General features: G+C 35.7%; 1 protein-coding gene across 1 annotated transcript in view; it reads left to right on the forward strand.

Moving 5' to 3' along the window:
• Positions 1 to 12,856, forward strand: part of Gabrg1 (gamma-aminobutyric acid type A receptor subunit gamma 1) — a 75,231-nt gene that overhangs the window by 36,208 nt on the left and 26,167 nt on the right. The window contains 1 exon segment of the mRNA NM_080586.2: positions 4,505 to 4,572. Coding sequence (NP_542153.1) covers positions 4,505 to 4,572 — 68 coding nt within the window.

Genomic DNA, 12,856 nt, shown 5'->3' on the forward strand with positions numbered 1-12,856 from the left:
CAAGAAGATACTCTCTCAAATATTTTTTTAATTTTTTATTATATATTTCTTTACTTACATTTCAAAAGTTATTCCTCTTCCCGGTTTCCTGTCCATAAGCCCCCATTCCCTCCTCCCCCTCCCCCATACAAATATTCCCCCCATACATTCCCCCTTACTGCCCCCCCATATTCCCCTGCACTGGGGGTCCAACCTTGGCAAGACCAAAAGCTTTCCCTTCCCTTGTGCCCCAACAAGGCTATTCTCTGCTACATATACAGTTGGAGCCCTGGGTCAGTCCATGTATAGTCTTTCAGTAGTGGTTTAGTCCCTGGAAGCTCTGGTCGGTTGGCATTGTTGTTTTTATGGGGTTACAAGCTCCTTCAACTCTTTCAATATTTCCTCTAATTCCCTGCAAGAGTGTCCTATTCTCAGTTCAGTGATTTGCTCCTAGCATTGACCTTTGTATTGTACATGCTCTGGATGTGTCTCTCAGGAGAGATCTATATCCAGTCCCTTCCTGCATGCATCTTTTAGCTTCATCAATCTTACCTAGTTTTGGTGGCTGTATATATATATATATATATATATATATATATATATATATATATATATATATATATATATATATATATATATATATGGGCCACATGTGTGTCAGTCTCTGAATGGCCATTCCTTGAGTTGCTGCTCTGAACTTTGTTTCCACATCCCCTCCTATGAATATTTTTCACCCTTTTTAGAAGGAGTGGGAGCATCTGCATTTTGGTCATCCTTCTTCTTGAGCTTCCTGTGGTCTGTGGATTGCATCTTTTGTAATTTGAGGTTTTTGGCTAATATACACTCATATATATACCAAGTGTGTTTTTTCTGTGATTGAGTAACCTCGCTCAGAATGATATTTTCTAGTTCATTCCATTTGCCTATGTATTTCATGAAGTCATTGTTCTTGATAGCTGAGTAATACTCCATTGTGTAGATGTACCACATTGTTTAAATCCATTCCTCTGTTGAAGGACATCTGGGTTCTTTCCAGCTTCTGGCTATTATAAATAAGGCTGCTGTGAACATAGTGGAGCATGTGTCTTTGTTGCATGTTGGAGCATCTTTTGGGTATGTGCCCAAGAGAGGTAACCTCAACTTTTAAAAACATTTGATTTTGAGTAATTTTACCTGTGAACAATACTTGCGGTATAAGTCAGTCATAAGGACAGTGAGTCACTGTGATAGGGAACCTACAGAACCTTGTGACTTTTCTTTAATTCTGTATTTTGTGCCTCATAATCATTAAGTTTAGTTTTAAAATTAATCTGAAACATTTTCCACAATTTTCACATCCATGTTCCCTTATCTTTTGCAGGGCTACAGTTTAAACGACCTTAACTAAGTACCAGCCAGCAGTTACCAGATGATATAGGAAAATAAACCATCTTTAGAAAAAATGTGTTTCATGATTGTTATTGAAGCATTATTGTCACCACTGAACACAGAGAGTAAAAAGCAAAAATTGCTCATATTCTATAAACAAACATGGAGAATGGTATCTCATTTTAGTAATATTTTCATCATAGTATCATTCCCCTTTTCTGGTATTACAAAAACACAGTTCAGAATAATATATTGCATATTTCTTATCCAAATTTAGTTTCTTTATACAATAAACCAGCAATTTACCTATTAAGAAAATATTAAAATAAGACATGAAATATCTATGTCAGCAGCATTATTTTGCCTTGAACTGGTGATGTTTCCTCCACCGTGGGGACCTCAGTGGCCTTGCTTTTTGATGTTTGTCAGCAACCCTCCCAGTAACTGGATGTCATCTAGCCTGTGCCCAAACACCAGAGTTCATATTTGACTAACATACACAATTTTATCTGATAATTAGTTCAGAAGTATAGCTATTATGGAGTCAGCATAACTGATTAATATGTAGAAGTTCCTACATTTTAATGTGATCAACACGTCTTTCAAAATAAATAACCTATTTTCATTTGTTTTTACTGTAGGCAGTAAGTGTTGTGCATTAAATACAAAAAACCCCAAATATTTGATTTATGAGTATAAATGAAAAAATCTGATTATGAAAGAGTTGTGTGTTTAGATCAGTTGTAATTACTTAGAATGACAATAAATATACTTAACAAATTCAACTAAGGAACCTCTTGTAGTGTTGTTAATTGGCTGCATAAAAATTATCCTTTAAATCGTAGCTATAATTAGCTTAATTATCTATTTATTGCCGCCAGTAAATAGTTATCAGGAATAAATGACAATTAAAGGCACTCATCTTAGATGTCATCAGTCTCATATAGATTCCAAACCTCTAAATCATGTGACCTATTTTTATTTAAGACAGCCACTTGAGGCTAGCTATTTAAATTACATTTTCTTATGCTATGTTAGTTTGGAAACTCAACTTTCTTTTAAGATACTTTGAAATGATTTATTTGTATTTCTGCTTAGGTAAATGAGTATAATAGTCAACAGTTCTTGTCAGAAGGAACACATAAACAAATCTATGTAGAGAATGAGCGATCCCCCAGCTGCAGATGCTAATCATCGCCATGTCTTTGTGAGCACTGTTTTACAAAAAATGCCTATGAATTTCTATTGAAAATTTGTAGCTTGTGGGCTTTGTTAGGTAGACCAGTAAATAATAACTTGATAAACATTGAAACTGACAGATTCAGCCCTTTGCAAAAGAGCAAGAGAATTCAGTGAAGACTAACACAACCCTGGAACACAGGTAATGTATATCTGGTTAGAAAGGCAAAGCATTCAAGGCTCACAATGTTGGAACAGTGAACTGAACACCATGGTTCCAGCCATGCTGTGATTACAGACAAATGTCCCTACAAGGTGACTTTTCTCCTCACTCATTTCCTGTATCCAGTTCTCTGGAAGACATGATAGATTGTCTTCTTGCAACTGTCTTTTTTTTATTTTTTTAATTAATTGTATTATTTATTTCTATCCCAAATGTTGTTCGCCATCTCTGTCCCCCCATTCTCAGAATTCTTCATCCCCTCCTCTTTGCCTCAGAGATGGTCTCCCCCTTTCATCCCCTCTTTCCTATGGCATCAAATCTCTATAGAATTAGGTGCATCTTCTCCACTGAGGCCAGACAAGACAGTCCTCTGCTACACATGTGCCAGGGGCCACAGAACAGCCCGTCTATGCTCTTTGGTTGGTGGCTTAGTCTCTGGGAGCTCCCAGGTGTCCAGGTTAGTTGACAGTTGGTCTTCTCATGGGGTTGCCATACCCTTCAGCTTCTTCAGTCCTTCCCCTAACTCTTCCACAGGGGTCCTGACCTCAGATCAATGGTTGGCTGTTAAGTATCTACATCTGTCTCTTGCAACTCTTATCCTCTCATGCCTACACTGTCAATATGTTTTGTGTTGGCTCAACTAAAATCCAATGAACCAAATCAAAACGGTCCTTTGCATGTTTGATTATGGAGATGACAAGTAGAATTAAAGAAAGTATGTAAAAATATTCTCCGTGGCAGAAAAACAATTGTCAAATATTTTGGTAAATCTCATTAGAGGCAGGTTTAATAGGAACAAAGGACTTCAGTCACCATCAGATATGGAGCTGTAGTGCATAAGTTTTAATTATAAATCATATCACTTTATAACAATTTAAAATGCAGACCATTGATGTGCATTTTGATGGAATATGCAAAATCAGATGCGGTCTCTGAGTCTACCTGAAAAACCTTTAATTGCAATACACAAAGCAAAGTAGATGAGGACCATAGAAACATCTCTGTACTGATCAGTAAAAACCAGTATCAACAACATCAGGGAACACTGTTACTAAAACATAAAGTAAGGAATAAATGAATGTTTGCTAAGATCCTCATGAGTCTCAGGTCTGGAAGCAGCTTCTTACATTACCTCCTTTGATATGTATGCTAGTTTCACAATGTGCCAAAAGTGGCTCTAATTGGTAGAACTTATTCTATATCATCTCAACTCTTTATTTAGTGACTTTACATTGTATCCTTAAATTAGACATCCTGGATTAGATAAGCACTTTGAAAACAGCAATAGTTAGAAATCAACACCTTTTCCCTTACTCTATGAAAACAAGATTGCTATACACTCACTAACAAAAGACTCATTAAATTTAAGTATATATGTTATTTATATACAAATAGAAATATATATTATTATATATAAAAATATAGTCTAACCCTAAAGGCCTAAAGGAGCTCAGAAAGAGTTTGGTAAACATTTTATTGAATTTAAAGTTGTAATCTCAGTGAAAAAAAATTTGGTGAATAATTTTTAGATGTCTTTAATATTTTAGATGGTACTCATGAAATATCAACTCAGTGATTTATACTCATATAACTGATTTCAAATCAGAATTACTTTCAGATGTTGTAACAGGTTTTTGTTGCTAATTTCATAATGACATATATTATTATTGAAATATATAAATGATATGATGCAAAACTAAATTTAAGGTTTCTCTTAATCCTTGATATCATTAACCATTCTGTGCTAATTTGCAGTGAGACCCACAGTAATTGAAACTGATGTTTATGTAAACAGCATTGGACCTGTTGATCCCATAAACATGGTAAGAGCTGTTTTAATACAGGGTTCATGAGTGTGCCTTACAGCAGAATGAGGAAATGTGTGAATTAAGATGGTTGATGGTGAAATAATTTTGTTTTCAGACTGAAATTACTATTACCTTGGTTAGTTTGACAATTTGACACAGAGTAAATTCATCTGGGTACAGAGAACCCCAGTTGAGAGAAAAGGACTCTATCAGGTTGGCCTGAGTACATGTTTGGGGAATTTTCTTAAGTAATGATTGATGTAGGTAGTACCACAATCTGGGCAGGTGGTTCTAGGTCATATGAGAAAACAGAATGAGCCGGCTCTGGAGGGCAAGCCAGTAAGCAGCAATCCACCAAGGTCAATGCTTCAGTTCCTTTTAAAAAGGCTTTGGCCTGCCTGAATTCCTGCCAAGGCTTTCCACAATGACGGAGAACGACCAGCAAGCCAGATAAAAACATTCTTCCTCAAGATTTGTTTTTTGTTAGCTGTTTTGTTTGGTTTCGTTTGGCTTTTGACTGTGGTCTTTATGACAGCTATAGAAAACAAACTAGACGAACTCTGTGTCAAATACAGGCAAGTGGAACTGTGACACTCTTTAGGGAAAAAGTAGCAACACCTCATTACAGTGGGTTCAGTTTCTAGTGCATAAATAATTATCACTCAATTTATCAAGAGTCAATCTCTGATGAAATCTAGCAAAAGAAAAATGAGAAAGCCCAATGAGAAAACAGACTAAAATTAAGAAAGCTTAGTAGAGAAACAAACAAAACAGACATAGTTTCTGCTAGCAATTTTATGATTGAAGGCATTCAGAATAAGCATTTTAATAGCTTTTATTTATTAAAGAATAAATATTTGTAGCTCCTAGGAAGCTACAAAATTCCATTCTAGCACTCAGACTCCTGTGAATACGTAATGGGGCTCAGTGATATACTTATTATGTAGGTCCTCTAACAGTGCCATCAGTGACTAATTTTCCAGGGTTACTGTAAACAAACAGAGACTGTCATGAGAGGAATTCACTTCACAAATGGGGAAATAGAAGTTCAAGTTTTTCATGGGCATCGTTCATGTCTTGTTCCCCTGGGATCCTAACAATGCTTTTGTGTGCTTACTTATTCCTGGTGTCCCATTCAGTATGCTTTTAAATATTTGTCTCTATAAAATTATGTATATGCTTTCATGTGAATGCAGTATTCATGAGTGTAATTCTTAAAAATAGGAATTTTAAATTTAAAAAGTATATGTCTATGTGTGTGTGTGTGTGTGTGTGTGTGTGTGTTTGTGACTGTCAGGGTCTACCAGTCTGTGTGCCTTTGTGGATGTGTGCTCATAAAACAGGTATTCTGGAGGCCAAAAACTTCAGAGGCTCCTAGAATCAAAGTTATACATGGTTGTAAGGATCTCGGTGTTGGTGTTGGGAACTGATTTCTGGTCCTGTAGAACAGCAGTTCCCCACCACTGTGCTAGCTCTCTCTAACCCCCTTTTCAGTATCTTAATGTTCTTTTCTCATTACAAATCCTAGTGAGTTAGGACGGAGATTAAAAGTTTCATTTTTCAAGTAGTACTTTTATTAACATTTCCTGTTTGCAAATACAATCACATTCTGAGGCACTGAACAGATAGAATTCAATTATGAATTTGAGGAGTGTACAATTCACTCCAAGGATGTCTAACATTTGTCTTATTTTTTTCCCTTGAACTATTTTATTCAATACTACAGAAGGAAAACTGTGTCTTATTATAGCCCTTAATTTCTTTTCCTACACGGTACTTACTAAGGAATTGAACTCAGTGCCCGCACACATGCTAGCCAAGTGCTGTACAAGTGACGTATGTGCCTATCTCATTTATTACCAGGAAAACTGTGAAGATACGTTAACTTTTGAGTGTAGTCATCCAAATTATACTATACCATACTTCATTTCTCTCTTCCTCCTGGATCAGCAGTTCGGCATAATGATTACTCCCCAGAAGACTTACATTTGATTCCCAGAACCTATATGGAAACTCATAATCATCATAACTCGCGTCCCGGGTATCTGACGCCCTCTTGTAGGGATATTCACATGGAGTGCCTGGACATGTATGCAGGCAATACATACATGTTTCCATACATACATACATACATACATACATACATACATACCATAGAAATGATAAAATAAAATGAAAATTCTCTTTCCGAATATGTTGTGTCCGTGGCTAACACTAACTTCCAGAGCTGTCTGTGCCGATGGGTATAATGACAGCATTTTAACCATAACATGACTGACATACTAGTTACCTTAATGCAAGTGAGTATAAAAAGACTGTAGCTCAAAAAACTGAAATGATAATGTGGTGCCCTGTTGGAGTGGCCTAAAAGATGGTCTTATTTATGGGCTAACACTCAGGGGAGAGAGGACTATAGTCAGAACTTCGTGAATCATCTGAACCTCTTCTTAAAGAGCTAATGAAATGAAGTTGTTTTTGAAGCTAATGACACTAAAATATGTGGGGAATAAAATGATCTCCGTGGTGCAGAACATAGAATTTATTGTAGAAAAATAAACAAACAACAGAGAAAATGAATCAAAAGCCCACAGTTACAAAACGGGCTCGTAAGAAGCCCATGTCGAAGACAATTTTAACTAAGAAATCCAGGACAAATATTTCATGAAATGAAAAGAATTGCTTGGCTGTGAGTGCAGAGAAACATGAGCACAGCTCACCAGACAAGAGCTTCACCCTTATCTCAGTAATTGCCCGCCCACTGCAGCCCGAGTGCAAGTATTCATGCACTGTTGTAACTGTTTGATGGGACCAGGTTTGCTTACACCATGTTATCCTTCTTTGTAAAACTTGGCTATATTAAGTAGCACATAATAACACCTAAAATTTCATTTCACAATTAATTGCAGATTTCTTTCCTGTGTTTCAGGATTGGATCACGACTTTGAAATATCATATGCCTATTTTAAAAATTAGGGCTTTTTATATTAACTACATGAATGTTTTCAGCCAATTAACAGTTTTTTTACTTTTTATACTGAGAATTTATATTAAAATATTTGAGAATGTACTGGTGCAGGCTGAAAACAACTAAGTAACATGAAGAAGCATTATAGTTTTATTTACATTCTTACTAAAATGCATAAATATAGACAAAAAGCAGGTACATACAGATCTGAAGCAAGATAATATCAACAGGAGCAATGTAATAGGAGTAAAGCTCTTTCCTACTTGCACATTTACTGTCTTTGAGAAGCGGGTAGGGTTTTATTTTTTTTTCCTTTTTCTTTTTTTTCGGAGCTGGGGACTGAACCCAGGGCCTTGCGCTTCCTAGGCAAGGGCTCTACCACTGAGCTAAATCCCCAACCCCCAGTTATGGTTTTATTTTGTTGATCTCATACAGCTCACACTTACTAGTGGGGAAAACAACCAGTGGTTAAAGAATTCAGTAAGGGACACAGCACTTTTTTTCTCCAGTGAAGGCAAAAGAAGAGAAGCAACCAGAAAGTGAAAGGAGATCTCTTTATGTAGAGAGACTAGAGCAGGAGATTAGCAGGTTTAACTCCATGCAGTGGGTATTAGTGGGAATCACTGGAAATGAAAGCCAGGAGAGAAGTAAGCATTAACAACCTGTCATGGGGTAGACCACATCTTCAGAACATAATCCCTCTGATCCTAGGTACCAGAGTGACCTCTCTCGTTGTCGCAGAACACAACTTCTGAAGGCCCATAGATTCTTCTTGCTAGATTTTCTAACTGGTTTTGCTAATGGAGGCAGAGCTGAGAACGCAAAATTCAGATATGAGGTGTGTAATTCAGAGACAATCTGGATGATCAGCGGGACTGGATTCCAATTATAGGACTGCCCTGTAGGCTACCCGGCCAATGGGGCAGACAGAATAACAGACACAAATGCTTCTAACCTCTCTAGGTTGCTTCCCCAACTCTATTTCCTCTCTTCTCTTCTTCTCAGTTGCTTCTACATTTAAGAAGGGGAAAAACATGAGATGTATGTTTTACACATCAAAGAAAATATTTTCTTTTCGTTTACTATATTAACAGGAAATGTTATTATGCCAAGTGAATTAACTTGAGAAATTATGAACAGGAAAAATGGCACAGGAAGAAAGCTCATTTTTTTCTTAACAGAGTAAGTAGTCTGCAGGTGCTGTGGAGTGGAGAAAATAATTTGGATATTTGGGAGTTGGTGAATGGTTGTTCTGTTTGAAGAAACGCACCTTCAGTTTTGACTTTTAAGTTTATTCCCTTAGTTTTTATGATCATTAAAACTTGCCACCATAGTTTAATTTCCTTACTTAGGCACTAGTTATGACATTTTTGTAACCAATTACAAAAAATGAATTTAATCACAAATCATATTTTAGAACAATAGAAAACATTTTTAACATGGCACTAGCAGACAAAACATATATATATATATATATATATATATATATATATATATATATCTGCCTCAATGATCTGGTGTGCTCATTTTCCATGGACTTACTCATTACATCAAAATTATATTAATGTTTAAGTACCTGAAATTCAATATAAATTTTATTTTGCCTTAGACAAAACAATTTATTTTATGTTTTGTAAACCTCACCTTCTGTATTCCTGAAGTGTTTGAGTTCATGGTATGTGTGTATGTGGGCATATGCATCCCGGCACTGAAATGGAAGCTTGAGGTCAACTCTGGAAATAGTTCCCTTTTTCTACTTATGACTTGGCTTCTGAGGCTCAACCTCAGACTATACACAATGTGATGAGCCATCACATTGATCCATAATCTTTATTTTTATTGCAGTTTGTTGTATTTATTGTTGCTTAGTTGATGAAAATTAGTGCAAACACTTCTCAGTTTGAATAGAAAATCTGGGAGAGATGCAAAAGAAAAAATTTCAGAAAAGGTGTCACAATTTTTAGCAAGTAGATATTTTGGGTTATTTTGTTATTCTATTATTTATTTATTTTACTATTTTAGCAAGAAGCTATTTTTCAGAAAGCAGAAAAGTAAATAGATGTTAAGATCGCTGTATGAATCTATATCAATTTAAGATGCTAATGCCGCTTAAGCCAGTGCCATTTGTTATAAAAGAAAAGTTGATGGGAGTAGTGTTTTCCTATATTGCAAAATAAATGGGCTTGTGATTTAGCCTAATTATGCAATCAACAGCAACTCTTCTAGGGAGAGAGAAACTGTGGGAAAGAGAGGAGAAAGAACAAAGGAAAGAAGGAAGGGAACAAGTGGGGAAGGGAGTGAGGGAGGGAGGACATAAGGAGAAAGAAAGGAGCAAGGAAAAGAGGCAGAAAGGAAGAGATAAAAGAGAACAGAGCTAGCTGTTGCGGTCATAGTGAACCTACAGTTGGCACAGTTGTGATCAATTTTTCTTAAAGGCTGTAAGCTTTTATGAAATTACTTCCTTGCATCACAATTAGGGCAAGAAAAACCAGTAGAGCATGAAAAGGCTGAGCTTGAAAATGCAGAATAATTATTTTGCAAAAAAAATATAGACTCTAGAAGTGAGAATGCTTTGAGGAAAATTATATTTAGTCATCTGTGCAATGAAATATTTAAATGTGAGCATGAATACACTTGTATCTTATAAATGATGTTTCACACACCCAAATCTGATTCCTAATGGCTTTCCGGATCTCATTTTCTGGGAATTTCTTGGAATACAACATGTCTTTAGGGTTAGTCATTTATTTCTAGAATTGATGATCATTTAAGTAAACCTCAGCATGCAGTGAAAATACAATCATGAATCTATAAACATAAAGCTTTAGTTTATTTTTTCCAATCAATTGATAAATATGAAACAAAGCAGAATTAAAAATGAGATGAGACAACATGAAGTAACTGTGAACAGTCTTAGAAAACACGACATAAAATTCTCCCTCCAAAAGGGATCATCCCCTTGTCTAGAAAGAGAGAAGTGGATATTTTTTGTTAGATATTCCAAAGCCAAAGAGAGCTAGTTAATCTAGTGGGATGACACTCTGAACAATAGTCTCTGGGTTATTTTGCTTTGGATAAGATTAACAGTTATTTGTCCAAAATACAATCCCAGATCTTTTTCTAAAAGTTTTTTTTATTTTTTTTACTAATATATTAGAACAGTTTTTAAAAAAGTAAACTAACTTCTATAATGGGGGTAAGCCTCCCAAAGTCACAAGAAAGTATAAGAGAACAAAAGCGGTTCCTCAAAAGGCAACTTTTCCGCAATAGTAAACTTGTGCGGGAACCCTCTCTCTAGCTGTCTGTCTGCTCTGCAAATGTCAGAGGAGCCATCCTTCCCAGGTCTCTGGAGCCAATTCTATATGAGAGGCTTATCTACTCTCTCTGTCATGTGTCCCTCTGATGTATCTGCTCGTTCTCAACAGAAACTGATCAGCATAAATCCATGGAGACAGTTGTGTGCAGATCTGGGTGATAAATGGTTAGAGACAGGAGTTGGTACTGGCCTTTCTGTTGTGCTCGAGTCTCCCTAGGTCTGGGGAAGTTCTTATTTTCTATTCTACAGCAAGAGTTTAGCTGTGGCTCTCCTAGGTTGGATATTCTACTCTTTGAAATTACACACAGATTATCATGAAATTTACACCTGTTAGTAAATATATGATTAAGCTGATACCAAAAATCAACAAACGAATTATTAGGAATTTAGGTTCTTAGCTCCAGTTGTAATAGTACATGGATTTAGGGCTATATTTGTATCTCAGAAAAATTGAGAATTTGATATTAAATAGATAAAAGCTTACACATGTAAAATATTTTGTGTATTTTGTAAAAAAATCTTTGACACACACACACACGCACACACACACACACACATACACAGTCCATTCCTTTGTTGTTTGAATCATGCACTTCTTCAAAATTTGAATATGTGCTAAAATTTAGAGTCTTATTATCAACTTATTAACCAAGGGGCCTTGTACCTTCCACAGTCCTGTCCTTATGTATCCTGTATCACTGTAAATTACTTCCAGCTACAAATAATTTTTACCAGTCTTCACCATTTGGCTACACTTATTCAAACTTTATTGATTTTCAAGTGTTTATTTCAAGTATATTCATATCAAACAGAAGGAGCACAATAATGACGCCATCAAAAGCTGTTTGATGAATGGGTTAGCAATTAATATTTATGATACTGTGTGATATTTGCAAACTATATTCACAGAAACTAGGCCAGAGCCAAAGGATACACAACCGAATTCAGGACTCAAGGGAATTTCTTGAATCTCTTTTTATCATTTCATGACCTCCATGTTCTCCTTGAAAATTTTTAGGAAAAAAAATCATCAAATTCTCTACTTATTGTGAGATTTTCCAGTCTTCTGTTTTTACGATAGTTGAGTGACGTGCAGTTGGTTCTGTGAGCTGTTACCCACGGACACTCCCATAATATGGGTTCACTATTCATCCCTCTTCCTGTCTGTATCTTTACTTTTGCTAACAGATGACTTGGTCATTTAAGGAAATACTTATATGAAGGTAGACAGACAAGATCAAGATCAAACACACAGCACAATAAAGTTATAGCTCTATATTAATAGCTAGGTAGATCATGCATTTTATATGAAGATTTTTTTCCACACTGAAAAAAAAAACCAAATATCAAATATCCCCTTGCTCCTTGCAAACTGATGTATCCAAAAGGTAGCTACAATATTTAACTTTGGTTTCTGTAGTCATATCCAGTGGTAATTTTTCTCTTGCTACCTTATAAATCAGAGTAGCTCATTTTTCTCATTTATTCATTTTGTTGGTTAAATTTCAAGGAGACAGTAAAGTTTGAAAGGCATGGCAGATCTCAAGTATTAAATGTACTGTTCCTTATCTAAAATGTTTCTGCTAGAAGCAATTGTACTTGTTCTGAGTCAGTAGAAACTCCATTTCTAATTTTTTTCTTATTTTGTATGCAGATTATTATAACCTTTAAATGGGAACATAAAGTACAAGAACATAGTTTGATCATTTTCTGGAAATTACTCTAATATGAATGAGTAAACAAAAGTGGATTTTTTGATTACATATAAAATGGCACAGACTTCAATAACCTTCTTATCTCAGTAAGACATTTATTAAGGATTAGCCGTTTAAAGGGGCCTGGGAGTGCCGCACCTGCAAGGCTTTGTGAAGGACAAGTTATCAAGAAATACGCTCTGCCTCTCTTTCTTTTCACCGCAGATTAGTTTTGAGGAGAAACATTTCAGTTTTCTTTAATATTTTCTATTTAGGGAAATTTGACCTCTTGGAAACCATAACCCCTCCAACAGCGATGAACAC

This window comes from Rattus norvegicus, chromosome 14 (assembly GCF_021556685.1).
Source record: "Rattus norvegicus strain SHRSP/BbbUtx chromosome 14, alternate assembly SHRSP_T2T, whole genome shotgun sequence".
In the NCBI taxonomy this organism is placed as follows: Eukaryota; Metazoa; Chordata; class Mammalia; order Rodentia; family Muridae; genus Rattus; species Rattus norvegicus.